Below are 24,667 nucleotides of genomic sequence, written 5' to 3' on the forward strand. Positions count from 1 at the left end.
ATGTCAGAGAGTGATCGCATGCCCAAAATTGACCGCACCAAACTGAAACAAACCGATATCGACTTCATAAAATTCGTGGAAAAGCAGAATTTGGACCGTGTCCGAAAACTGCAAACCCTTCGCCGCAAAAACCTGATCACTGTTAGCCTCCTTGGAACTGCAGTCTTGGGCATTTACGGCTATTCCATTTGGGCAGTGCGACAAGAAAACTTCCTCGACGATTTTGAAATCCCAACCACTGTAACAGAATCAGCAAAGTAGTAATGGCAGCGGCCAATCTTAGGTTACCCCCCTTGCCCACAGTGAGGGACTTAATTAAGTTGTATAAGTTAAGGGCGTTACGTCAGCTATCGCAAAACTTTCTTTTGGACGAAAGAATCACCGACAAAATCGTTAAAGCGGCTGGAAATATTCGGAATCATTATGTTTGTGAAGTGGGCCCTGGGCCCGGCAGTATAACCCGGTCCATCATCAGGAAGTGCCCCAAGAAGCTCATCGTGGTGGAAAAGGACCCCCGATTTGTGCCCATCTTGGAGTTGCTTCAAGAAGCGAGTCAGAGTCACGTCAAAATGGGGATTAAAATTCAGGATATCCGGGATTTTAATTTCGAGGAGGGTTTTGCGGGCGCTCCTGCACGCGAGTGGACGGACTACCCGCCCCCCATTCACCTCATTGGCAATCTGCCCTTCAGCGTTTCAACGAATTTGATTATCCGGTGGTTACATGCGATTTCGGAGCAAAGGTCGGCTTGGAGTTTTGGGCGCTCTACCATGACCTTGACGTTCCAGAAGGAAGTTGCTGAAAGGATTGTCGCTCCAGTGACTCATGAACAGAGATGCAGACTCTCTGTAATGTGCCAGTTCTGGTGCGATGTGGAACACAAATTCACTATTCCAGGGAGGGCTTTTGTCCCCAAACCGGATGTTGATGTCGGGGTTGTAACACTGGTTCCTAAGAAGCATCCGTTGGTGAAGTTACCGTTTAAAACGGTTGAGAAAATTCTCAGGACTGTCTTCAATATGCGGCAAAAGTGGTCCATCAAGGGCGGGGGCAGGCTGTTCCCAGAGGATAAGCGGGACGAACTAGGTATAAATAGTGTAAAAACGGCATTATTCAGTTAAAATACATTTTCCCTCAGTTTGCATTAGTTTATCAATCATAAACAACAAAAAAACGTCTACTCTAATTATAAATTGTAATAAATTCAAAAAAGTTAGGGATATTGGTATTTTAATATTCATCTGTATTTTAGGAACACTTTTACTGGAGGATGTAAAGCGGGGGCACTGCCTAATAATTTATATATAATTTGCAATTCCACAAATTCATTAAGTAGTGTTATTTACGTAATTTCTGGCCATTTTTCTGCTTTAATTGTACACTGATTACCAGTCTGAGGAAATTTTATGGGGTGGCCATGAGGCCACAACCGTTCAGCCGACTCGTCGTAGCGCTCTCGCGATGTTCATATTTATTGATGAAATGGTCCGTTACAGCGCGTACATTGGCGTAGTTTACTTGGGGTTTATACAATTAATGTTACCGGTCGCTTACAAAAATCTAATTAAAACATAAATATTATTGTTTTATTATAATTACGGAGTACCCAAGAAAAATTGTGGCAATAAAATAGTCGCTAATTTATTAAGACTGCGGTATATTTGTTGAGATTATTTTCTTAACCAATTTTAAAATAGGTGCTAATATCAGCTTCTGATTGGCTAGTTCAAACCCTGACAAGGCACCTAATTTGACATAATCGTTAAAAAATAACTTCATCATTTCCTCAATCTTACATGGACACCAATGAAGATGTTTAATACAGGGGAGCGTAAGTCACTATTACATTTTGAACATGTTGCGTTTTAATTCAGTGGAAATTAAATTTAAAAACTAAACAAAAATATTTTAATCATTTTCTCTGAGAAATACGCTTGAATAACTGTGATTCTTTCTAAATTCTCGAAAACTGATTCCGTTTTGCGGTTAAAATATCTCTGAATTTCGAAAAAGATCTTTCTACATCACAGCTGGTTACAGGAGTAAATAAAAAGTTTGGTGCTAATGCAAAATATGTCGAAGGTGGTACATTATTCGCTATTTGTTTTAAAACTAGAAAATCGGGATTTCTAGTAACAACTGCAATTTTTGCATAAAATTTATCTTGTAATGACCATTCTACAGATTTTAACTCTATCAACGTAGACTCAAATTTCTCAACTGTAATGGATAATTTTAAATTTTACGTTTCTAGAAATTTGATCGTAGTTGGAATATTTTAAAAATTGTTTTCAATAAAATTAAGTTGAGAAACTAAATTTGTGGTTAAAACTAAAGTTTTACATTATTTAATGCTTTGTGCATCGTCGTTTAAAGCAATAAACAAATGATTTTAATTGATTAAAATTTTTAGACATTTGCTTCTAACCAAGTACCCCAGCGTGTAACTACAATTGTTGATTCGTCAGAAACGTTACGATTTGTATATTTTTAAAAAGGGACTTTAAAGAAGGATTATTTAGTTATCTACAAAATGTGCTCGAGGTGAAATCGCAGCGCATTTCCCTTTGAAACGTGGTGTGGTTGAAAACATTTCAAGGGCTAAAAATGGTAAATAATTGAAAAAATATTAATGTCACACCAAAGAATACTTTGAAATGAATTACAATTTCGTAATCTAGTTCTACTGGGTCACTTTTATGCTTTTTAAATAAGTACATGAGATAAAAATGTTCTTTTGACTTTTTAGATATTATTAAAATTAACAGAGAGTTAGGGCGGTTAAAAGTAAAGGTATAATATTAATAGACAAGTGACATTAATTATTTACAAATTACGATTTTTATCTCTCGAAATGTTATCAAAGGCGATGAACACGCTTCAGAGGGAAATACGGTTCGGTTTCACCTCAGGCGCATTTTGCAGTAATTTTAAATTGCAATAACTTGGTGAGTCTTACAGATAACGAAATGATTCTTGCACCAAAAATTTATTTCAAGTATTAGCTTTATTTCGTCTCGATTATGTGGGAGTGTATCTTTTAAATTAAAAAACTTTCTCGCATCTCGAAAATTTCACTACACAATTATGCAACGTTACAAGAAAATGTAATTTTTTTGGTTTCCCTTTATCAAAACTCAACCTTGTTAAACTACGTATAAATCTGCATTTATTGAAAATTTGTTTGCAAAAAAAACGGAATTTCTAGCTTTATCCAGAAGAAAGATATGAGTATGTAAACGCAAAATGTGTCAAATTTTAGGTGTTTTTAGCTAAAACGTCTTTTCAGTCCCTTCGCGAGGGTTGAAACAAAAAATTCTTTGTCTAAACATTTTTTAATACTCTTTCCTAACTTATATCAACAATGCAATCTGTTCCACAACATTTCGATTTAAAGGTTTATCGGACTGCAAGCGCGCGCCCATGCACTAACCTTCGCCCATAAGATTTCCTCACACTGCTGATTACTGATAATTTGGATTTATTTGTAGACCTCAAAATTTGCCACATGTACAAACCAGCACTGTTTTAATAATTCATAATAAACTTTAATATTGTTGTTGTTTTTCCAGCTGTTAAACTGTTTGCTCTGGCTGATGTCGACTCACGAATTCGCCCTTTCGAAATATCAAACGAAGAATTCGCCCGCATTTGCTACGCCTACAAAGTAATCTGTGAGGAAGACCCCGAAATTGAAAGCTACGACTTTAGAGCCCCTAAAAAGTTGAATGTTGTTGCTGGGTAGTCTGGTTTGTTAGTCATTTGTTTAGTGTTGATTAATAAAAATTAATTTCAAGTTGCAGTTTTATTCTCACAATTCAAATACAATTATAAAATCATTTTAATACAGACTTGGTTTAAAAATACTAACCAACTATAGCCAGCACCCATGATAAAATGGTGCACCCGAAAGATTTAATATGATTTTCTTCATATTTAAAGGAACGTTGACGATGACTTGTATTATGTACAGTAACCTTTTAAATAATTAATAACTAGGAAACACAGCCTTATAAGCATTAAGTACTGTTACTCATAACAATATTGGTAATGGTTTTCACTATGGCAATTAAATAGATAAAATAACAGGAAAAAATAATAGATTGTCCAGAATTACCCATCAGTTGTGCTGGTCATTTTCAAATGATTGAGTTGGAATTATTGTAGCAAATCGTCTGACGGTTCAGTTCCGAAATACCTGTCCCCGAAATTCCCCATCCCGGGAAGAACATAAAACTTATCGTTGATTTCCGGGTCAATAGCAGTGGTAACGATCTGGACTTTCGGAAACGCGTAAGCTATCGAATTTACCCCAGATTCTGCCATCAGTAGAGACACTATAAGTATGTTGCTCTCTGGAACGTCATGATCCAACAAAACTCTGATCGCCATCATAGCTGCAGCCCCTGTGGCCACAGTCGCATCCATTAGAATGACTTTGTAGTCTTTGATGTCTTTGGGAAGTCTTAAATAATACAACTGGAACAAAACGTAACCAAGTTTGGACTTATTTTTAATTAAATTACCTCAGGTTCTCCTGTTTGTAAATTAGTCTGAATTAAAATTTTCCCTATTCGGATATCCTTGCACACGTCACACACAGCCTGCTCCATTGTCTCACCGGCGCGTAAAATCGAGACACCGCAGATTTTGTCAGTCGCCATTCGTTTCCCTGAAAAATAAATCATTCAAGCAACAGTTGGCGAAAATATTTTTTCACCTTTATATTGTACGCCTTGAGGTGTCTCTACTATTTTCTCATTGAATTGCATCAAGGATAAAGTGTATTCAATCACAAGCCGAATCAGACGTTTGCTGTAAAAAATAAACTCGTCCCTTGGTGTGTCTTTGTTCCTGATGAAGGTGTGGAGTCCCCTGATTTGTGGTGTGGTTGGCAGCAGTTTTAAAGTGTCAGGTCTAGGTTGGCCAGACCTGGCGTGAATTTGTGCCAGTTCTTCCCTTAATTTGAACCCGCGCTGTTGGTTAAAGTCGATTAGTAAAAAAACAATTTAAAGTGTTAGATTATACACCAACTGCAATTGGGTGTGAACATGTTGGACTATAAGTTGGATGGCAACTTCGTTCTCTCCGCCTCTTGGAACGATTATATCGGCGTGGACTTTTAAAGGGGCGATGTAATGGTTGAATGATGGTTGGACCATGCCACAGTATTGTTTAAGAACGCCATCTAAGTCTCTGCCTCTTTGACTAATGTCTCTTCTTAATCTACGGACTAGACGTACATCTGCGTCGGTGTCAACGAAGATTTTCATATCTAACATTTCGAGCACTTTCGGGTTGTGAAACGAGAAAATTCCTTCAAAGATTATAACGTTGGCTCCGTACATGGTTTTCTGAAATTGAACCAATTACGTGTGAAAAATCTAGGAAACTCTACTGTTTCCGCAATTTTGTAATTATGTTGTTCGTATTTTATGTCTTAATGGGTTGTTTTAGGGTTATTTAGACCAAGAAACATGAAAATTGTAATAAAAATTCAAAAAATAAGTTACGTCTTCTGTGGGTGTCTCACCCTTTTTAAGCTAGAGTCAAAATTAAAAACAAATCATACGATTTAGATTTACATTTTGCTGTACTTTTCCTTCTTGAATTTTCCTCAAACCAGCTTCGTTATGAAAAACTCCCTCAATTTCTTATAAGTAATTGCGCAAATTCCACCACCCAGACACCATTTATCTTCGAAAAAACAATCAACGCAATTAATAATAAAAGTTGGTTGTTATCTGGCATTAACTCAAATGATCTTTTCGCCGTAAACAGTAATTTACAACATATCTGTTTAAATACTTTGATTTTCCACGATTTCTCCGTTATGAATTTGCTTGAGAAAAGCTCAGACCGTAATTTTTTTAAGTGGTTCCGTTAGGATTTTCAATGATTCCTCGGCTCAAAACGCATTATTTTCGCTGAAAACGTTTTAATCAAAGAAATGCTTATTTCGCTTGAAAACCAGAATTGAAAATCAACTTATTTCAACGTAACTAAACCGAAAATCGTGATTTTGGAGCCATTTCATGCCGATTTGACTGTTTTTTGATCAAGATTTGAGGAAACTAGTAAGAAAATTGTTGCAAACACGCACCTGTATAAAATTCGATATAGATTATGGCTGTTGATATTATTCTTTACAATGGAAATTGACTTTTTTATAGATTTTTAATGAAATTATTATTTTGCTATAATCGTCGTTTGAAAAATAAAAATTGCAACAAGTTTGTTTGGTTTTTATCAAAAGAACTTAGGACTAAGATCAAAAATATCAGATCAGGCATTTTTAGTTTTTTATTAAAAAATAACTAGTAATTATTTTCCGAATAAAAAATATTGTGCATATCCACAGGCATATCAGTTAAAAAAAGGAATGTCCAAGTGCTAATTTAAGCATTATCTTTTGTCAGTGAAAATACCACCAATGTTTATCATGGCCACAGCCTTTTTTCTCAAATTCAGGAGCAAATCCTTGACCCAATGTATAAATTAGCTTTATGTAATGTACAAAAGTACCAATTAGACTTTGACATTTTAATTGATTTGACCAGGAAATTGAAAGATAAAATTAACCTTTAAGTAGATAGATATAGCAGTGTTACTGCGTTTATTTGTTTTACAAAATGTGTCAACAAATAATAAAATAATTTATAATGGACTGCTAATTTCTATTGTATTTTTCATGTCTCACCGATTATGCCAAGTTTAAAGATCAATTGATTTGTCTTAAGAGTAATTTAAAGAGCATTTTAAAACAGTCTATTTCTTATTTTATTTTTTTAGTCCAAGTCAACAACAGTTTATCAAATACTCGAAGATACCTCATATTAGTTGATCACTGTTAATTATAAACGTAAACTCTGATATATTGTTTTGTAAAAAAAACGTCAAACATATGACAGCATAATTATTTTCATTATTGCATCAAATTTTCTGTCAAAAAGTAACTTTATTTTTGCAATTATAACGTTTTACAAATTTAAAATTAAGTTGGCAAAATTGAATATTAAAATTATAGGAAGAGTTAACATTTTTATATCTCTGTCTCAACTTTTTTCAATAATAACACTGTCTATTATTACATATAATATATTATATGCAATACTGACAACTTAATTTCAGAATCACAATCCACTTTCATCATTAATTTTATTAGAGGCGCAGTATAGTTTTATGACAGATATGACCTCAGAAAAGTGCAGTTGCTATGTTGTAATTTGTATTTGTATGTTGTATTTTTTGTTTGTTTTTTTGGTATTGTTTTTATTTAAAATTCTATAAATTTACGTAATTACAATTGCTCAAAAATTTCAAAATTAAGGAGGCAATGCAGGATAAACCTTCAAAACCAGCCATGTATTTTATTGAGCAATTAAAAAGGCCACCCTGTAGCAAAATAATCACTTACCGTCCTACTTTCACGTGCATGCGTCACGAAATTGTAAATCGGGACCTCAACTTTCCTCCCTTCTTTCAACCTCTGTAAAGTGCTGAACAAGAGATCAAAATCAAAAGCGTCAGGATGGTCAAAATTATATTCATTTCTATTGGCTATCTCGCGCTGTTTTTCATTTAGGACTTTATAAAACGAATCCATACTGAGCAAAGTGACCCATGGAACCCCCAAAGCCTCTATGATTTTCTCAGCCACTGTCGTTTTCCCTGAGGCACTTCCACCACAAATTCCTGTGATCAATATTTTAAACGAAATTTTTTTTTACCCTGCACTCACCTATGATCAGAGGCTCTACCTTTTGACCTTCACTGTTGTACCACGGGGGCCTGCCCGCTGTGTAGATCGTGCGGTGTTGCGTGCGAATCATCGACTCTGCAGCTGATTTCTTTGACGATTGGTTCAGAGACGTGGTTCGCTGTCTCCGGGATCTTGGGGATTTTTGGGACCCTGGCAAGGGGGCATTAGCTGTGGCTTTGACGTGAGGGGTGTTACCTGTGGATGGGGGCCTCGGGCAGTAGGGAACTGTAATAGGCGAAGCTGGAGTGTTGTAAAAATCGCCGCTTTTCTCCTCATCCCCTTCGCAGTCGGGAAACACTTCAGAAAAATCCGCCTGAGTTTCGCCAACATCGCTTTTGATTTTGCAAATAGATTTATTACTAAAATGCTGACTAAATAAAGAAAATGCATGTTCATTTTTTGCTGGAGGTTAGCTCGCCACGTGAAGATTTGGAACAATGTTTTTATAATTTTACGACTAAAATTAGACGATAGAGTAATTTGTACGGTACATGTTTATTAAGTATCAATTGCTGGTACGCGTTTCGGCCAAATTATTCGTTTATTTTTAATTGCTTACCTTTCTGAACTCGCAGAGGACGGGGGGTCGAAAATGTTAATTATTTTCCCTGCCATTGTAGCAAAATTATCACAACGAAGACAAATTTAACTAATTAATTTTTAATGAATGTCTTCACTGATTGAATGCTCTAACAGTAGTAAAATTCTTGGAATTACAAACACACAAATTTCTTAAAAATTGACGTTAACAGCAGATGGCAGTATGGTCTCCAACTGTCGCAAACGCCAAATTAAAAAAAAAAATGAGAAAAACGGAATTTGGTCAAATCGGATTTGCATTTTTTGTCAATAATTAAATTTAATAAAAAAATTAGCATTTATCGTGAAGTCCTCCGTAATCTTTTGTATTAATTTGAATCTTGCATTCTTGCGCATGTCACACGGGTTACGTTTACAAGCAATGCACTTACATAATTAAATTACTGGTTGCATAAGCACATTTAAAAATGAGGCGATACACATACAAGGTGTTTCATATAACTGTCCGAAAAACTTGCGCCTAAAAAAGACACTAAAAAATGTTTCCAAAAATAATACTTACTTGTACAACGAGTTAATCAATAGCTGTGCAACAAGATAGAAAAAAATCAATTTCTCTGACGAGGAATAAAAAAAATAAATAAAAACTGTAATTCTTCACTGAATTTTATAAAACATCGTGTTTAACTGGTCAGGAAAACTGTTTTTTTTTCATTCACAATGTGTTATTTGAAAATTTGTTTTAAGTTACAAATACATGTAATGTCTTTCCATTTTTAAGTTTTAATCAGTTTTAAACTGAGCAAAAGTATTAAAAACTTAATTCTATTAAAGATTTGAAATATGTCAAAAGTTGAGATTTTTTTATCTAAACAACACTTTGATTTGTGTTTAAATTTACTTCATCTGTTTATTGTTTTTTGTAAAATATTTGAAAACAATCCTTATAATACAACCTTGAACGTATTGGAAAAATGCGTATTTGGAAAGCGATATTTTTTTTAATTTTCGCTCTAGAAGGCTATAGACATGATAAAAGATAAAAAAAGTAATAATTTATTTACGTCATAATTGCTTGATAAAATAATTATTTTTAAAATAATGACGAATGGCATATTATTCTTTTGCTTAATTACTGTTTTTTGGTTTTATAATAATTGTCCCCTTATTACCAGTGCAAATAATTTTGTACGTTTATTCAAACCTTAAACGTTGAAAGATTCGCAATAAATAATTCTTTGTTTTTATTTAAATTCTTTATCGTTGCAAACATTAAAAATATTTTGGAAGTCAAACATGAGCACTTCATTTATTTCACATTAAGCTTCACAACACATTATATGATAATATAGCTATGCCTATGCCGCAAATATACATTTTTATTTATTCATTTAACTAGTGCCAGTTGTATTGTTCGTTTTGTCTTGAGTTTTTCTAATAGCCACAGTTGCGACAATGATTCAACTATCATTGAATAAGATAATGAAGTGTTCAACAATTTTAAGAATGTATTCATCCATGCCAAAATGTGACTTTGTACCCCAAAAATATACGGTAAGTGAATTTTAAATTTCAACTAACAAAAAATCACCCAAGTTTATGTTTTAAGGGCCCATCGTTTGAAACAATGTCGGAAATACGGAAAACAAGGTTGAATCCAGCCTTAACCACGTATTACGGAAGCCCTTTGGCCTTCCATCAAGGGCACATGCAGTGGTTGTTTGATATAAACGGAAGAAGATATCTCGACATGTTTGGCGGAATTTGCACAGTTTCTGTGGGCCACAGTCATCCGTGAGTTGTTGTAATAATAATTTAAAATGTAGATTATGTATGATATGGAAATTTTGTTACATATGCTTGACCTTTCCAAACAAAAACATACAGATGATCAATGTCACTATCACGATATCAAAAAATTTTATTGCTTGATGTTTCAGAAAAATAACCGAGGCTCTACACAAACAGATACAGAAATTAACGCATGTGTCTAACGTCTACTTCCACCCAAAAATCCACGAATACGCCGTGCGTTTAACGGAAAAATTTCCCGGCAATTTAAAGGTCCACCCCTCTAACTATGCTATTTTACCAAAATTTTCAAATCAATTACTCACAGGTCGTTTACTTCGTCAATAGCGGTTCCGAAGCCAATGACTTGGCGGTTCTGATGGCCCGAAGTTACACAAAAAATTTCGATATTGTAACTCTCAAAAACGCATACCACGGGATGACTTACCAAACAATGGGGCTAACTTCAAACACGGGGTACAAGTACAAAGTGCCTCAAGCGCCTGGCATTCACAATGTATTGCTAATTTTTCCTTAAAACAATTTCTTTAATTTGAATTTAGATTATGAACCCGGACGTTTATCGGGGCCTTTGGGGGGGCACCCACTGCCGCGATAGCCCCATCCAGACCTCGAGGTCTTGCTCCTGCTCGGTGGAAAATTGCGAAGCTAAAGATAAATATCTGGAGCAACTGCGAGACATTTTCAAGTACAATGTTAGGCCAGGGGGCTTGGCTGCCTTCTTTGCCGAGTCAATCCAGGGGGTTGGAGGGACGGTTCAGTTCCCCAAGGGGTACATTAAGGGTGCTTATAAGCTAGTGAAGGAACACGGAGGGCTTTTTATATCAGATGAGGTGCCACTTTAAAAAATTAAGATACTATTTTTTAAAAATTTTTCTTAGGTGCAAACTGGATTTGGTCGCACAGGTGAGCATTTCTGGGGCTTTGAAATGCACGGAATTGAGCCCGATATTGTCACAATGGCCAAAAGTATGGGTAATGGGTTTCCATTGGCTGCAGTTGTGACACGGCCTGAAATTGCGCAAGCTCTTGCCAGTTCGATGCATTTTAACACTTTTGGGGGAAACCCCTTGGCTTGCACTGTGGGAATTACCGTTTTGGATGTATGTAGGGAGTTTTTTTTCAGTGCTATATTGTGCTTTTAGATAATTGAGGAAGAACAGTTGCAAAAAAATTGTCTCGAAATTGGGACGTATTTTCTCAAAGAAATGGAGAAGTTGAAAGCGAAACATTCAATAATTGGGGACGTTCGAGGAAAGGGGTTAATGTTAGGGGTTGAGCTTGTTGAAGATGATAAAAATGCCTCTCCTTTAGACAGCAAACGGTTCATGAAAATGTGGGAAAAGACACGAGATATGGGTTTGATAATCGGAAAAGGCGGTCTTTTTGGAAACGTCAGTGAATTTTTTTATTGGTTGTTAAAACTAAAAATGTAATTTCCAGGTGATAAGGATTAAACCACCAATGTGTATTACCAAAAACGATGCTGATTATACAGTCCATGTTCTGGACAAAGCGTTTGAGGAAATAAAATAAAATAAAATGCAAATGAATTGTATTAAAAAAATGTTTCCATTACCAACATTCTCCCTCATTTTGGTAACACCACCTTGGGACCAGAGCTTCAGCATGAATGCCTCTGGCTACCAGTCGTTCCCTGTGTCTATAAAACCTTCGTTCGGTCTGTTTTACGTAATCGCTAGGATTGGTCCAAAGTCGTTCAGCTGCAGCTGCAGCCCTTGGCCATACTCTTGACTCCACGGAACTGTCATCCACATATTCACCCCACATACACACCTAAACCAATTTTTTATTTTTTTACAAAATCAGGAAATCAGAAAATACCTCTCCACCCAGAGCCCCATCTCCAGTCGGAATTTTATTATTGTAAACAACCCTCCAGTTGTGATATTCAGTAGTACCCCAAAACCCATGGTCTAAATACCATGCATCCTTAGTTGACACAATTATCCGGTATCCTAATTCTAGGAGCAAGGTTGGCAAATTGTCACTTGCGGGAACCCAGGTTTGTATAACGTATCTGGCAAAAAAGTCACAAATAAAATCACCATAACAAGCATTTACACTCAAATATTTTGAAAATTGCTTGATTTTTTGTAAAATTATAGTTTCGATCTTTTGACCGTTTACATTGAAATTATGTACCTATACCTATACAAATTTTTGAAATTTAATAGAAATTGCCTGGGAGTACTGTATTTTGCAATCATTAAAATTATCTTTAAAATTTATGGAATTTTTTTTTGGCAATAATATTTTTATTTTGAATTACACGGGATTACTTTGAATGGAAAATACTTTGAATTTTAATGAACTATCGGAATTACTTTGGAATAATTATTGTAAATTATTGGAATTACTGGTATTTTTTTGGAATTAGAATTAGTTCAGTTTTTGCAATTTTATTAAAATCGCTTGGAATAATTTGGAAGAATTGGGTTATGATTTACATTACTTTTAAAATTTACAGAACTACACCAATTATTTTTGTGAATTACTGTAACTATTTGCGAGTTACTGAACTTTATTTGAAATTGCTCTAATTCTTTTTGGAATTATCTCAAAGCACTTGGTATAAAAAATGTGTTTAATTTTTTAGCACTGTCGGAATAATTTGGAATTAAGTACAGAAATTAATTTGAAATGATTGTAATTATTCTGGAATTACTGTGGATTATTGAATTTACTGGAATTCTTTTTGGAGTTACAATCCAAGATTGCATGGAATAGAAAATAAACGTTTTATTTCTAAAAACTATCGAAATTAATTAAGGATTATTGAAATTAATTTGTAATTATTATGGATTATTTAAATTACTAATTTTGGTGTTATTTTTTACACTTACTGGATTTTTTGTTGGTTTTGGAGTTAGTTGTACACATTTTTTTTAACTAAACGGTCTCTCGGTCTGATCCGACTTTGAATTCATGAAAAAAATCTGAATTTTAAAAGTTCTAAAAAAATAGTAATTGTGAAGATCCAAGGATCAAATTTGCCTCAAAATTTTTGAATGCATAGAACTTTGGTTAAAACACCAAGAACATATTGTTGTCAGTGATCAAATCTTAATATTGATTAAAAATAAATGTTTATAAACCGCCACTCAGTTTTTCGTACCTGGCCTTTGAAAGATATTTTTCTATAACATCAGCTTGGGTCAAATGACTCGTCCATAGAATGATAGGTGTGTCACTATTCCGTGCCACGAAATCAAACGCAGCAAGCGATTTGTTTTGGTAATCGGACCACAAATCCAGAAATGTGTCTGTGGTCCTAGGTTTCCCATTTTTCTCGAGATAAGTAATAATTTCAGGCGTTGCATTCCAACACGGAATGTAAACCTCATCACCCCCCATGTGAAAAATTTCCCCCTTTGGAAGCATATTAACAATATCGTTGTACAAAAGCTTTAAAACGTCAAAAACGTTGGGGTTAATTGGATTCAACTGACCACAAGGGGGCTGGATACAGTACGACCTCCAGGGCTGTTGGTCGATACAAACGGACAGGTTCCCAAGACCTGCATCGGGGCCCCACTGCCAACCATTACCAGCATGGGAGGGGGCGTCAATCTCTATTATAATCCTAACTCCTCGCAATTTAGCATAGCCTAGAAGATTGGTAATATCTTCAGGGTGGTAAATTTTATCACTCGAATAAGCGCCGAATCTAAAATTGTCTTAAAAAAAACAAACACACAAAAAGGCGAACTAACTTTGTCATGTTTGGAAGCTGAGGCAACTCCAAGGGAAAACTTTGCGAGTCAGTTATGTGCCAGTGGAGGACGTTTAGTTTCGAAGCGGCCATTCCATCGATATGTTTCTTTATCTTGGAAACTGTTAAGAAATTTCTGGCAGTATCGAGCAACAATCCTCTATGTGGAAAAAAAGGGGCGTCAGAAATTGACGCTTCGTCTGTTACCACCAAACATTTCGTCCCATCATTATTTGGGTAAACATCCATCAACTGTGACAATGTTTCCAAACCGTGTCTCGCTCCAAAAATTGTAGGAGCAGATATTTGAACCCCAATTTGATTTCCTGTTGTTGTTAGGTCTAGATTATAACTCTCATTCGTTCCCCAATTAAGGGTTGTATCATCCGATTGTACTGTGAAAGTGACTGTTACTGTATTTTTTTGTTCGGGACAGTTTGTCGTATTCTCATTTGCAACTGTTTCAAGGAAAATCCAAGATATTTCGCGGAGAAAATCGTTAACTTCGTTTTTCTCATCCGGGATATTAAACTTTATAGAACTGGAAATAATTTTTTGATTGTTTTAAAATTAAGCAAATGTGGGACGTTACTACCGATAAGGAAACTTCAATAAGGTGCTACTAATTTTAGTAACACTTGTTGGCTGGGGCCATAGCGCCCCATATTTGCCACAAACCAGTCTACATGTTTCTAAAGTAGGATACGTATCTGTGTTTCTGCTCACAGTGCTTGAAATTCTTGTGCAGGTTTCCTCGTCTGTGTTACATTGCCAGTACCAACTACAAAGTAACAAATCAGTCGAAATTAATTATTATATAGTGCTGACTTACATCCCGCTATCTGATTTTCGAGATGAAACGTAAATTGCTGTTAAATAGAGCCATATTGCCAGGAAGGTAAAGGAACCTACTATGAACCAAAAATTATTACGTTTTTTGAGCATTTGGCTGCAAGATTAGTTCCTTGAAAAGTCAGTTTTTCACTGCCTTCTTTACTCATTTTAGTTTTTTTTGAAACAGCTGGTTTAACATTTTTTTTTATTTTTCATTTATTTTTCAAGAAAGTAATCGGTTTATTCACTTCATTTATTGCTATATAAGAAACCTTCTTTTATAATAAAATGACTTAAAAACTACAGTAGCCAAGCACAGAACCTAATGAAGAAATTAAATCTAGGTAAATACTCTTTTTTGATTTTCAAAGTTGTGTAAAAATGTTTTCCCATTTCGTGGTTTTATCACAATCATTATTATATTACTGATTTTAAATCTTTTAGTGTTCTATCAAATCAAATCTCAAAAATGCATTTCTTTGAATAAGAACTACCTCATGCCTTCATTTTCGTACAAAAATCAGAAATTTAATTGTTTTAACAATGTGTGATTGTGAGATATCAAGCAAAAAATTCGTAAACTGATCTAACCGTTAAACATAAATCAAAATTTACATCAACACAGGATTTATTCAAATTGAAAGCTTCCTATTTTTTTTTGTCATTCATATAAGTTTCCTCTAAGGTTTTTTTGAAAATAGTCCAAAAGTATTCTATTTTCTGAGTAACACAGTGGAACTTAGTTATAACGATTAACCAAAGGACTTCAGAATTTGTTTGTTATAACTTATTAATAGCATAATTTTCAAGATAAATGAGTTTTAAAGTTTGGATTAGATACAGGAAATAAATAATTACCTAATCTATGATATTATGATAATATGACAAATGTTTTATTTATTTACTTAACATTTTAGCTATTTTCGAAGTATATATTACTTTTGAAATATTTCTGCAATACCATAAATGTTTGTTTCCTAAAACGTGAGAAAAGTGCATGTGTGTTCGTTAAAACCGTTTTTTTTTACTGTATATTTTTATAATGTGAAAATATGCTAATTTTTTTTGATAATTTTTCAAAGGTTACCTACATTTCTTAAAAAAGTTTAGCCAGAATCATATTGTTTTCACAGTTTTAAGAAAAAAATTTGACTTATCCAAGGACTGATCTACTTAATTATATAATAAAGAATAGATAAATTTTATTTTTGTTATTTAATTTTATTAAGTATAGAGATACAGATAACAGTCTAACAATTAGATTATTACGATTATGTTTATTGTTTATTTGATTTTGATTGAGGTCCAAAATAACAAACTTCCTTTTTGTGCTGTCGGCTATTTTCGTTGGCCACTTATCAAGACTAAAAAATACAACATTCAAAGACCACCATTATCATAAATATGTTTGTTTTTATTATTAGATATTTTTACGTAAAGTGTGTTTTACTTTGTTTTATGTATTTAATTGTGCATGTTGTTAAATATTTCGAAAATGAATTTTCTCTACAAACGACAATAAATTGCTTTTTGTTTCTATATTGAAAATATTAAATTACGTTTATTTAGCACATGAGTTTTTTCTAAATAACACGTTTAAAATGTTTGTATATTCATTTAGTTGTTTTTAATCACATCAGAATAATTTTCGAGTACTGTTACCGATAAAAAAATTAAGTACTACACACGATTAAAAATTTATAAATGCTTAGTAACAAGTCGACCAATCTTCAAAATAAAAATTTGTTTCACCAATTTTTGGTGATTTACAGCAGCATGTAATATAATTTTACTCAAAACGTGTTTTTTTCTATATTTCTTACGCATAACCGGATAAGTGTTTTTATGCTAGTCACCAACTATTAATTTGGTTTATGTTTAAAACACCATTTGTTTTAATGAAAGGTACAAGGTTTAAAAAAACTTGTCTTCACTCACTGATTCATGTAAGGCTATTCAACTTCCACACACTCTTTAGCAACAAAGTTTGGTTTATTAAATTAAAAAATTAATTGCACTTACCCTTCATGTTGATTTTTATGTGTGGGAATACCTTCTGTGAATAACACAATTCTCCAATCTTAAAAATGTGAGAAACATAATCAAAGTGCTATCATCTAAGTTACTGCGCACGCAGTTCATATCAGAAGAGGAAATTCAAGTGACGGTTAATTGTGTTCATTAGTATTCAGAAAACGCTCTTTTTATAACATTATTTAAATGCGGGATTATTTTATGAAATCAGTACGGATTTACACTGCGAGAATATCAAATACCTAACGTTACATTTTGTTAATTGGACTGGAGGGTCATTTGCTTCCTACTTTAACACCCACAACAATGAATTTTACAATGAGTTTGTTGGTGATAATCACACACTGGTACACTGAAACAGGACCGATTACACTCATTAAAAGAAACTAATTTAAGGATCAACAAAGATGTGTTTATTTTAGAACGGACTATTTTTGGAATGCTGGTTTCACAGCTTCGTTTTTGGCTTAGTTGTTTTGTCGCTTTTATTGTTGCAATAAATTTTGATGTGGACGTGGAAAGGGGACAGATTAATAACATACCCAGCAGTTAGTTCAATTGGTCATGTTTGTGATAGAACTAATCTACATGTACTATAACCACTACAATTGCACAAAAAATTAACACGAATTTCCAAAACATGTTCTAGTACCTAAATCAACTCTTTTTCTTTTAAACACATTAAACAATATTGTAATTTTTCCCAAACTAATTGTTCAGCAATTGTCCGGTATTTGTGTCGGGATGTTCGATACGAGGTGGATTTTTGCACATGGAAAGGTCGTCGGGTCCTCCCGGTGACAAAGGGCTAGGGCTTGAGCTTCGTAGGCTTGAAGGGCTTGCACTTTCCGTCCCAGGCGAGCACGGACATGGGGGTGGTAAAGTGGGAGTCATGATTGGGTAGCCTTCTGGCAGCTTTTCAGGTGGTTGGTGCTCTCCCGGCAATGGAGGAGCGTTCGGTCGGCCTAAATAATGAATAGTGAACAAAAATTAAATTCTACGAATTAATTTGTTTATTTACAATAGCAGGCGGAACAAGTTTTTACAATGCGAGACTAGTTTTTTGTGCATGAAACAATTAAGATTAAGATATTTATGAGTTGTGAGTCAGTCGGATTTACCTGTAAGGATTAGGGGAGAAGGAGTAATGCCTAGGCACCGCATTCGCCAAGCGTCTTGAAGGAGTTGCAAGCGAGCTTGTTTTCGCCATTTTGCTCTCCTATTTTGAAACCAAACCTTAAATAAATACATGTAAATGAAAGGGTGGGACTCTAATAAGACTATCTTAAACATTTAAAGAAATAGATAATCATAAGTTGCTAAATAAATTCTTGCAAACATTATATTGTACTGCCAAAATAAAAAAAATCACACGACTGATCAAAAAAAAATAATAGGTTCTTTGTACCTACTTCTTTCAATAATTAACCTGTGGCTTGATTTGATGAAATTTTACTTATTGCCTTTTGCCTTTTTTGGAAGCAAATTTAATTAAACTAGAAATGTTGTAAGCAAACATGGTTTTGCTATAATTTCAAAAATTACTATACCAACCAGTAATTCAAAAAAATACCTACTTAAAGTTAAAAAAATTGTGCAAAAATTGTCTAGTTATTGTGTTTAATTAATTATAATTACACTCTAATCCTCGTATTATATATGTTGTTTTTAATAAGTAGTAGTTTTACAGTAAGTATATCTTATAGTTATTTTAATTTTTTTTAAAGTATAAAAATTATTATAGGTTGGGTTTCAGTAAACAGTTAAATAAAAAAAATCTGGTTACCATTTGATTTCTTGGTTTAGCGTATTTCATTTATTTTTAATTAGTTTTATATACTTTTGCCGTTTCTTTGCTTTGCTTGTATTTTGTTTGAGCTTTTAGAAAAAATAAAAAAAAATTGTAGTTTTCGACCGTAACCCAATTCTTAGTAAACCAATTCCCTTCACTAAAATACGGACTTAGAAGCTAAAATTTTGGAATAAAATTTATCAGGGGTTAGATATCCTGAATGTTTTTAACTTTTGCGTAAAATACCAGGTATAAGAAACCATGAATTCAAATTAATAAATTTTCGTTACAAAGTAGAGAACCAAAAAAAAAACTGGTAGGTACGTAATTTCCCAGTTTTAGTTGTTGGTCATTTCAAATACGATTTAAATCATTACCTAACAATGTTTTGATGAAATTAAGTTGTAGTTTGAAGATGTGCTCTGTCTATTAGTTAATTTATTTATGAGCATGAAAAAATACGGCAGGTAATAATAATAATAGCTAATAACTGAAAATGTTTTTATGTTATTGCAAAGATGTTTTTCGGGTATTATAGAGAGATTGTTACTTTTTAGTTATTAGCGAATAAAACTATGTATTATTTTATATTTTTATTGTAAAAAGGTAAAAATGAAATTACTCGAAAAATATAAACTGAAAGTTGATTTAAAAAAAAATCAAAATAAATTTAAAGATTTTAGTACAAGAAAAATAAATTACTTTCTGCTTAATTCCTTGGAAAAACACATTTTTTAATTTAAAAATTTGATATTTTCCAATATAAATCTACGCAGACAAACTGTAGAAACACTTAAATGTAGAAATTAAAAATTAACAAAAAAAATTAAGGCGGTGGAAAGAGAAAAATGCACTCTTTCCTCTTGTCAACCCTAAGCAAGCCCCAGGTGAAAAGCTAGTGGAAGTAGATTCAATTAAATCTTCCACTATTTTTTATAAAATATTGTTGCTATTATTGTTAGGTATCAATATCAATATCAATATCATATCTTGCATAAGTGAAACTAATAGTTACTTATTTAATGTAAATCGGACGCTTTATTTCACGAGTGGATTTTTAAACCACGAGTGAAAACGAGTGGTTTATTATCCACGAGACGAAATAAATGAACCTATTTACACAAAAACGAGTTGAATACAACATTTTCTTCTTCGAAATAGACTCGTAAGGCTTAAAATTGCTTTAAATTTGTTAAAAATAATCTGACGTTTCGTACTGAGAAATGACAAACAGTTGTCAAAACTTTCTTACACAGGAGAAAAACTATAAATTTTGACAGTGTCGAAGAATAAAATAAATTATAAAACAAATTATAAAATTAATTATAATTAATATTAAGTTATAAGCTGTGGTTTTTAATTTAATCAGCTTTAAACACATCTGGAGATAAAACTTTTTCAATTAGTAAAAAAAATAGTTGGTATTACATATTTTGTACCTAGAAAGCGGGAGAATGGACAACGTTTATTTCACTGAAAAGGTAATCGTTAAACTGGAAATGAACTAAACTGTTATTTATTAGCAACGTTGTGCCTTTGTACCTTCACATTTTTTAATTGTAATATTACTTTTTGTTTTTTTGATGTTTTAGAAAGATAATCCATTAAGGATTTTAGTATTCAGTAATGATAGGAAAAACAATGTAATACTCGTACTGCTGACTTGTTTTATTTTATTATCGATTGTTTTTCACACTTCTATCGACCGATAAGAACAAGAAGAAAGAAGATAAAATGTTTTAACACATTGGACATTGTAAGGTTTTTGCGGTATACCTTTAAATAATGTACATGTTCATATTTTTTAAATAGTATTTCTTACGTAAAAACTCACCTGGACACGTGCTTCCGACAAACTGATCCTCAGCGCGACCTCCTCCCTAAGGAAAACATCGGGATAATGCGTCTTTTGAAAAAGTGCTTCGAGTTCTTGCAACTGTTGCGGACTAAACGTGGTGCGATTTCTTCTTTGTCGTCTTCGACCAAACATGTATTCAGTGAGCAAATCACCCGGCAGGGGTGATAAATATGGTCCAGCCATTTTATCTCAATTTTGATTATTTTATGAGTTTACTTTAACGCTGTTAAGTTCATACTGTGAATCTGAATTGCATGTTGTTATAGAAATTAAATGACGCTCCACCCCGATTTATTTTCATTGGTCCTATAGGGACGCCTAAAAGGCGTTGAGACGCTCGCGCAGACGTATCTGCTTAATAAAATAATGCTTTTATTGGTTGTTTACCTGAAATGTTCATTTACAAAAAAGAAGACAAGAAGCGCTTTTTACGGATGTTTATTGATTTACTCGGTACACGCGAAAATTGGCCCATACAATTTGTTACAATAAAAAATATACAAAATAAATGTGTACAAGACAATGGGCCGCACATTTTTTCCGAAGCTTTGTTCGGCCTCTTTTACTACTAATGAGATGAAACTTTTTTATTGAAAATACAACAAAAATGAAAGAAAACAATAATGTCTTCAAAATTTTCATTTGCACAACGTTCGTACATCTTTTTCTTAACTGAATTAAAATCTTAGATTTTGTAATGTAGGTCAAAGTACCCCTTTTTAGAATTAGTACCCAGGTGTCTACAGATCTCATTTAAAAAAAGTAAAACAAAATTTAAGCAATCAAAAGAAATGTTTGTTATCTATTGTAAAACTTCAAAAGAAAAAAAAAGTTTTTTCTAAAAATTATCATTTTGGAAATGATAAACATATTGTGTGGAGTTGGAAATTAATACTACAGTTAAATATGTATGGTGGAGATTCTGTAAATTTTTAGTATGAACGAAAAACCACAAAAAAATGTTTTTATTATCTCCTATCCGGGTTTCGATCCTATTTCAAAGGAATTCTTACAAAAGACGTCAAAAATTACAAATTGTTAACTTTACAACGAACAACAAATATACAACATTAAAAACTTTAGTCAGTTATTCATAATAATAAAATATTAATGGAATATTAAATTGACAGCAGAATGACGACAGTACGGAACTCAAACTTAAAACTTTGAGATTATATGGTAAATAAACTAAAGATTAGTCGTTTTGTTAAACATGTATAGTAGCAAGTGTTATTTTTCTTACGTTTCTTAAAAAATAAAGAATGCATTTTTTAGTAGTAGATTCTTTTATTATTATTATATTATAATTTTTTTCAAAACTTTCTGACAACAGTTACAAAATCTTTTCCACTATAATAAACATGATAACATCTTGAGTAAATAATGATTTAATTTAACATTTATCAAAGTATTTTCTTTGAAGAAAAATGTGCGAAAAGGGTAAGAGAAGATCGAGCACTTGGTAAATGAATGAAAATAATTGAGAGACGAAAACAAAAAAAGGAAAAAATGTTTTACCCTAATTTTTACGTCTCATCTGGTTAAATTAACAAAAATAAGCATATCCTACGTCAGTCATTCTAATGTTTCTCTCATAATTTTAATTTATTATTATCCTGTCCTAATGAGTACCTACTATTATTAGCTGTTTCAAAACTACAAAAACTATACTTTATACTTTCAATGAGAGATCTAATCATTAGTAACTATTTTACAATTTTATCAATCTTATTAAAAAAAATAATTTGGTGGAATGCAACGTTGGTGTTTTTATATTTTCACAATTATATTTTTTTCACATTTTTTGAATTGAAAGCAGGTAAGATTTTCCCAAAATGGGATTATCCTGCATGTTCACACGTCTTTAATTCTTGTGTGGCTTACATTTGTTACAGTTTTTGTTGCGTGTTAGGTTTTCTTTAATTTGTGCATTGTATTCATCAAAAGTTGGCACAGATGTGCGATGTCAACGAGCCTGCTGATGTGATATGACAATCAGATTCCCGACAATGGTCTGCGTCACAACATCAAGTTCAGTAATTAATAAAGTCGGGGTAGAGGCTCACAATACAGAGCTGAATACTCGTCATGTCGAAATAGAAAAGGGGGCAGGTTAGTTCCACCAACAGTTTAATTAAGCTATGATTGCTGTGTTGTATTCAAAATAATTCCATGTCTTCTGACCAACACTCCATGTTCCTTCCCAATTTTTTTATTGAACGGCGTTGAATGAAATTAAATCGGAGCCGCCAATTCGTTAATTAAAATTTGATTAAAACCGTAAAAACAGAAAGGTCTGATCGCATTAATGGACTTTTATTTGGTAAAGCCTGTTTGAAAATTCCTCCAACAATGCCGGATGAAATGATTGATTTTAAGCATGAAGTGAATGATTTTTAATTCCGAGTTTCGGACTCTTTGTTCGATGGAAACGTGCAGCCAACAGAAGAATATATGATTTTATTCATTGCGCGTTGTTTCCCTCTCCCCGATATGATCCAACCACGTTCTAGAAAATCACTGTGCAAATTAAAAAAATACAATGCTTTGGCTAAAGCTCACCGTATTAATATATAAATGGACTTTTACAAGGCGCACAATGTGTGCCAGCGGCCGGAAATTTAATTCAAACAATTTTTAATCCAAAAAACAAGAAGTTGTGACCGTGATAACTGCAGCCTGATGATAGAATAGAACGTGGCGTGTCTATTATTAACGTAAAGCGTAGACAAAAATAATGAAAATGCATTCATTTTCATGAACGTGTTGTGTCGCATTGTAAATCAGTGTGGCGTATGTAATGATACCCGGAACCCGGAATCAGATCCGCAACAGCGCTCCGTGCGCTCCAGGCGGGAAAACAAGACGAAGGTGATGATCTACACGTTCTTGCCTTTGTTTGAAAGCTTAGCTAACGTGCAGATCCATTCCGTGTTACACATTTTTTAATAAATATCGTTGCTTTTCCGCGATTTTAGTTTCTGTCTTGTTCTATTTGATGTTTTTTGGGGTTGCATTAATTTGAAACAAACTGTAGTGTTATAATTCATTCACTAACACAGTGATCAAACGAGTCGGTACTAATCCTCTGTATGATCCTTTAAGCTCCCCCTTCAGTATGTGGAACAAATTAGGGTTGAAGCTCTTTAGAAGTCAATTGAAATGCGTTTAGTTAATAGCATTTGCATTCAGGGCCCGATATCCATTCTGTAATCTTTGAAAGAGTCAAAAATGCCAAACTAACATGTAATGTAATTGCACGAATATCGACGGTATTCATATCTGGACAATAGAATTGATTTTTTTTTCTGCTGAATCTGTGAAATCAGATTTCTTCCATTTATCAGTAAAAATTATCGGTTGGGTAAAACAGTGATCAATCTAGTTATATTCGTTACAAAATTAGAGAAACAGTAGATTTTATAAAAATAATGTAATAGGTTTGTTACAATTTCCGTTCCTTTCCAAACAGTGCAAATAATAGTCAAATACTATAATTGTTTCCAACAACTTGCTAATGCAACTGCATTAATTTATTTAAACTTATCCATTAAAATGTCTAAACTTGCTAATTAACAGTTAATTCTTAGTTTACAAAAATTCATATTAAAACATAATTGCGTGAGTAATTTTCTGGTAAAAATTACTCAAAGAAGAGAAAGTTTTTATTTTAGCTAACTGTTAGTAGATTTATTGTTCTTAAAATAGAGAAATCACAGAAGTTAACAAAAATTAAATTTGCAAGGTAAGTCTTTTAAATCATGCAAGCCTTTTTACGTCAAAATACTACTTTATGTATGTTATTCATATTTTATTTGTATATTTTCTTGCGTTACTTTACATCTGAGTAAAGATGTCCAACTAGTCCGCAAAGAAAATTAAAGCTGATTTCAATGTACGTATCTTTTTCTCATTTCAGAAGATTTCTTTGTCAAAAACTCGCTAAACTGCAAACAAATTTTCTTACTTCAGTTAAGGTTTGGCCAAAATAAGCTAAATGTCTCCATTTAGGTCTGAATTACATTGTTTCAGCCAATTCTGTGTGATCTAGCTTTTTTTGAGCCAAAAACAAACTATAATTTTAAGAGTTTCTCAGAACAACCCCAAAAAAATCAAAAGAGGTCAGAAAACATAAACACACATAAAAGAAAAGGCATAAAAAGAAAGTATCAAAATAAAATAGTACATAATTTCTACAAATTCTGGAGTAATTTAGCTAATTTTACTCTGAATCTCTCTTATTTCAAGAAGTCGCCAAATTAGGTATAATATAAATAACGTTATTTCAACTAATTTTAA

The 24,667-nt window shown here is 33.1% G+C and overlaps 6 protein-coding genes and 1 long non-coding RNA gene across 10 annotated transcripts; 4 read left to right on the forward strand and 3 right to left on the reverse strand.

The window, feature by feature from the left end:
• Positions 1-261, forward strand: Ccdc56 (Coiled-coil domain containing 56). The gene has a single exon (XM_008202058.3). It carries the CDS (start codon positions 1-3, stop codon positions 259-261), a length of 261 nt encoding a protein of 86 aa, XP_008200280.1.
• Positions 262-263: 2 nt separating this feature from the next.
• mtTFB1 (Mitochondrial Transcription Factor B1) lies at positions 264-3,796 on the forward strand. The gene is made up of 2 exons (XM_008202059.3): positions 264-1,086; positions 3,573-3,796. The coding sequence occupies exons 1-2, from the start codon at positions 264-266 to the stop codon at positions 3,743-3,745; spliced, it is 996 nt and encodes a 331-aa protein (XP_008200281.1). The 3' UTR covers positions 3,746-3,796.
• On the reverse strand, positions 3,791-8,540 carry l(2)k01209 (lethal (2) k01209). Of its 2 annotated transcripts, none has more exons than XM_015977672.2 (8): positions 8,322-8,540; positions 7,958-8,133; positions 7,742-7,912; positions 7,418-7,695; positions 5,031-5,354; positions 4,721-4,976; positions 4,527-4,672; positions 3,791-4,479 (listed from the first exon to the last, which is right to left on the reverse strand). In XM_015977672.2, exons 1-8 carry the CDS (start codon positions 8,375-8,377, stop codon positions 4,159-4,161), a joined length of 1,728 nt encoding a protein of 575 aa, XP_015833158.1. In that variant the 5' UTR covers positions 8,378-8,540; the 3' UTR covers positions 3,791-4,158. The 2 variants fall into 2 exon arrangements, with proteins under 2 accessions (XP_015833158.1, XP_969877.2); XM_964784.4 differs by having other exon boundaries at positions 7,958-8,094; positions 8,322-8,539.
• Positions 8,541-9,531: 991 nt separating this feature from the next.
• Positions 9,532-11,663, forward strand: LOC658321 (uncharacterized protein). The gene is made up of 8 exons (XM_964723.4): positions 9,532-9,856; positions 9,912-10,096; positions 10,243-10,366; positions 10,422-10,610; positions 10,657-10,947; positions 10,996-11,217; positions 11,260-11,508; positions 11,558-11,663. Exons 1-8 carry the CDS (start codon positions 9,758-9,760, stop codon positions 11,648-11,650), a joined length of 1,452 nt encoding a protein of 483 aa, XP_969816.2. The 5' UTR covers positions 9,532-9,757; the 3' UTR covers positions 11,651-11,663.
• Positions 11,653-17,155, reverse strand: Hexo2 (Hexosaminidase 2). 3 transcript variants are annotated; one of them, XM_064357630.1, is made up of 8 exons: positions 16,961-17,155; positions 16,707-16,764; positions 14,683-14,761; positions 14,446-14,631; positions 13,852-14,391; positions 13,254-13,805; positions 11,960-12,155; positions 11,653-11,911 (listed from the first exon to the last, which is right to left on the reverse strand). In XM_064357630.1, the coding sequence occupies exons 2-8, from the start codon at positions 16,711-16,713 to the stop codon at positions 11,690-11,692; spliced, it is 1,782 nt and encodes a 593-aa protein (XP_064213700.1). In that variant the 5' UTR covers positions 16,714-16,764; positions 16,961-17,155; the 3' UTR covers positions 11,653-11,689. The 3 variants fall into 3 exon arrangements, with proteins under 3 accessions (XP_064213700.1, XP_008200272.1, NP_001092298.1); XM_008202050.3 differs by having other exon boundaries at positions 14,683-14,758; positions 16,707-17,155; NM_001098828.1 differs by lacking the exon at positions 16,961-17,155 and having other exon boundaries at positions 11,655-11,911; positions 16,707-16,793.
• A 111-nt stretch (positions 17,156-17,266) lies between these two features.
• Positions 17,267-20,635, reverse strand: LOC658172 (dorsal root ganglia homeobox protein). Its single transcript, XM_964581.4, has 3 exons — positions 20,345-20,635; positions 17,840-17,954; positions 17,267-17,683 (listed from the first exon to the last, which is right to left on the reverse strand). The coding sequence occupies exons 1-3, from the start codon at positions 20,549-20,551 to the stop codon at positions 17,427-17,429; spliced, it is 579 nt and encodes a 192-aa protein (XP_969674.1). The 5' UTR covers positions 20,552-20,635; the 3' UTR covers positions 17,267-17,426.
• LOC135267942 (uncharacterized) lies at positions 20,107-20,642 on the forward strand. The gene is made up of 2 exons (XR_010336374.1): positions 20,107-20,266; positions 20,323-20,642. It is a non-coding gene; the product is annotated as an uncharacterized LOC135267942 (long non-coding RNA).
• Positions 20,643-24,667: the final 4,025 nt, after the last annotated feature.

Source organism: Tribolium castaneum, chromosome 1 (assembly GCF_031307605.1).
Source record: "Tribolium castaneum strain GA2 chromosome 1, icTriCast1.1, whole genome shotgun sequence".
In the NCBI taxonomy this organism is placed as follows: domain Eukaryota; kingdom Metazoa; phylum Arthropoda; class Insecta; order Coleoptera; family Tenebrionidae; genus Tribolium; species Tribolium castaneum.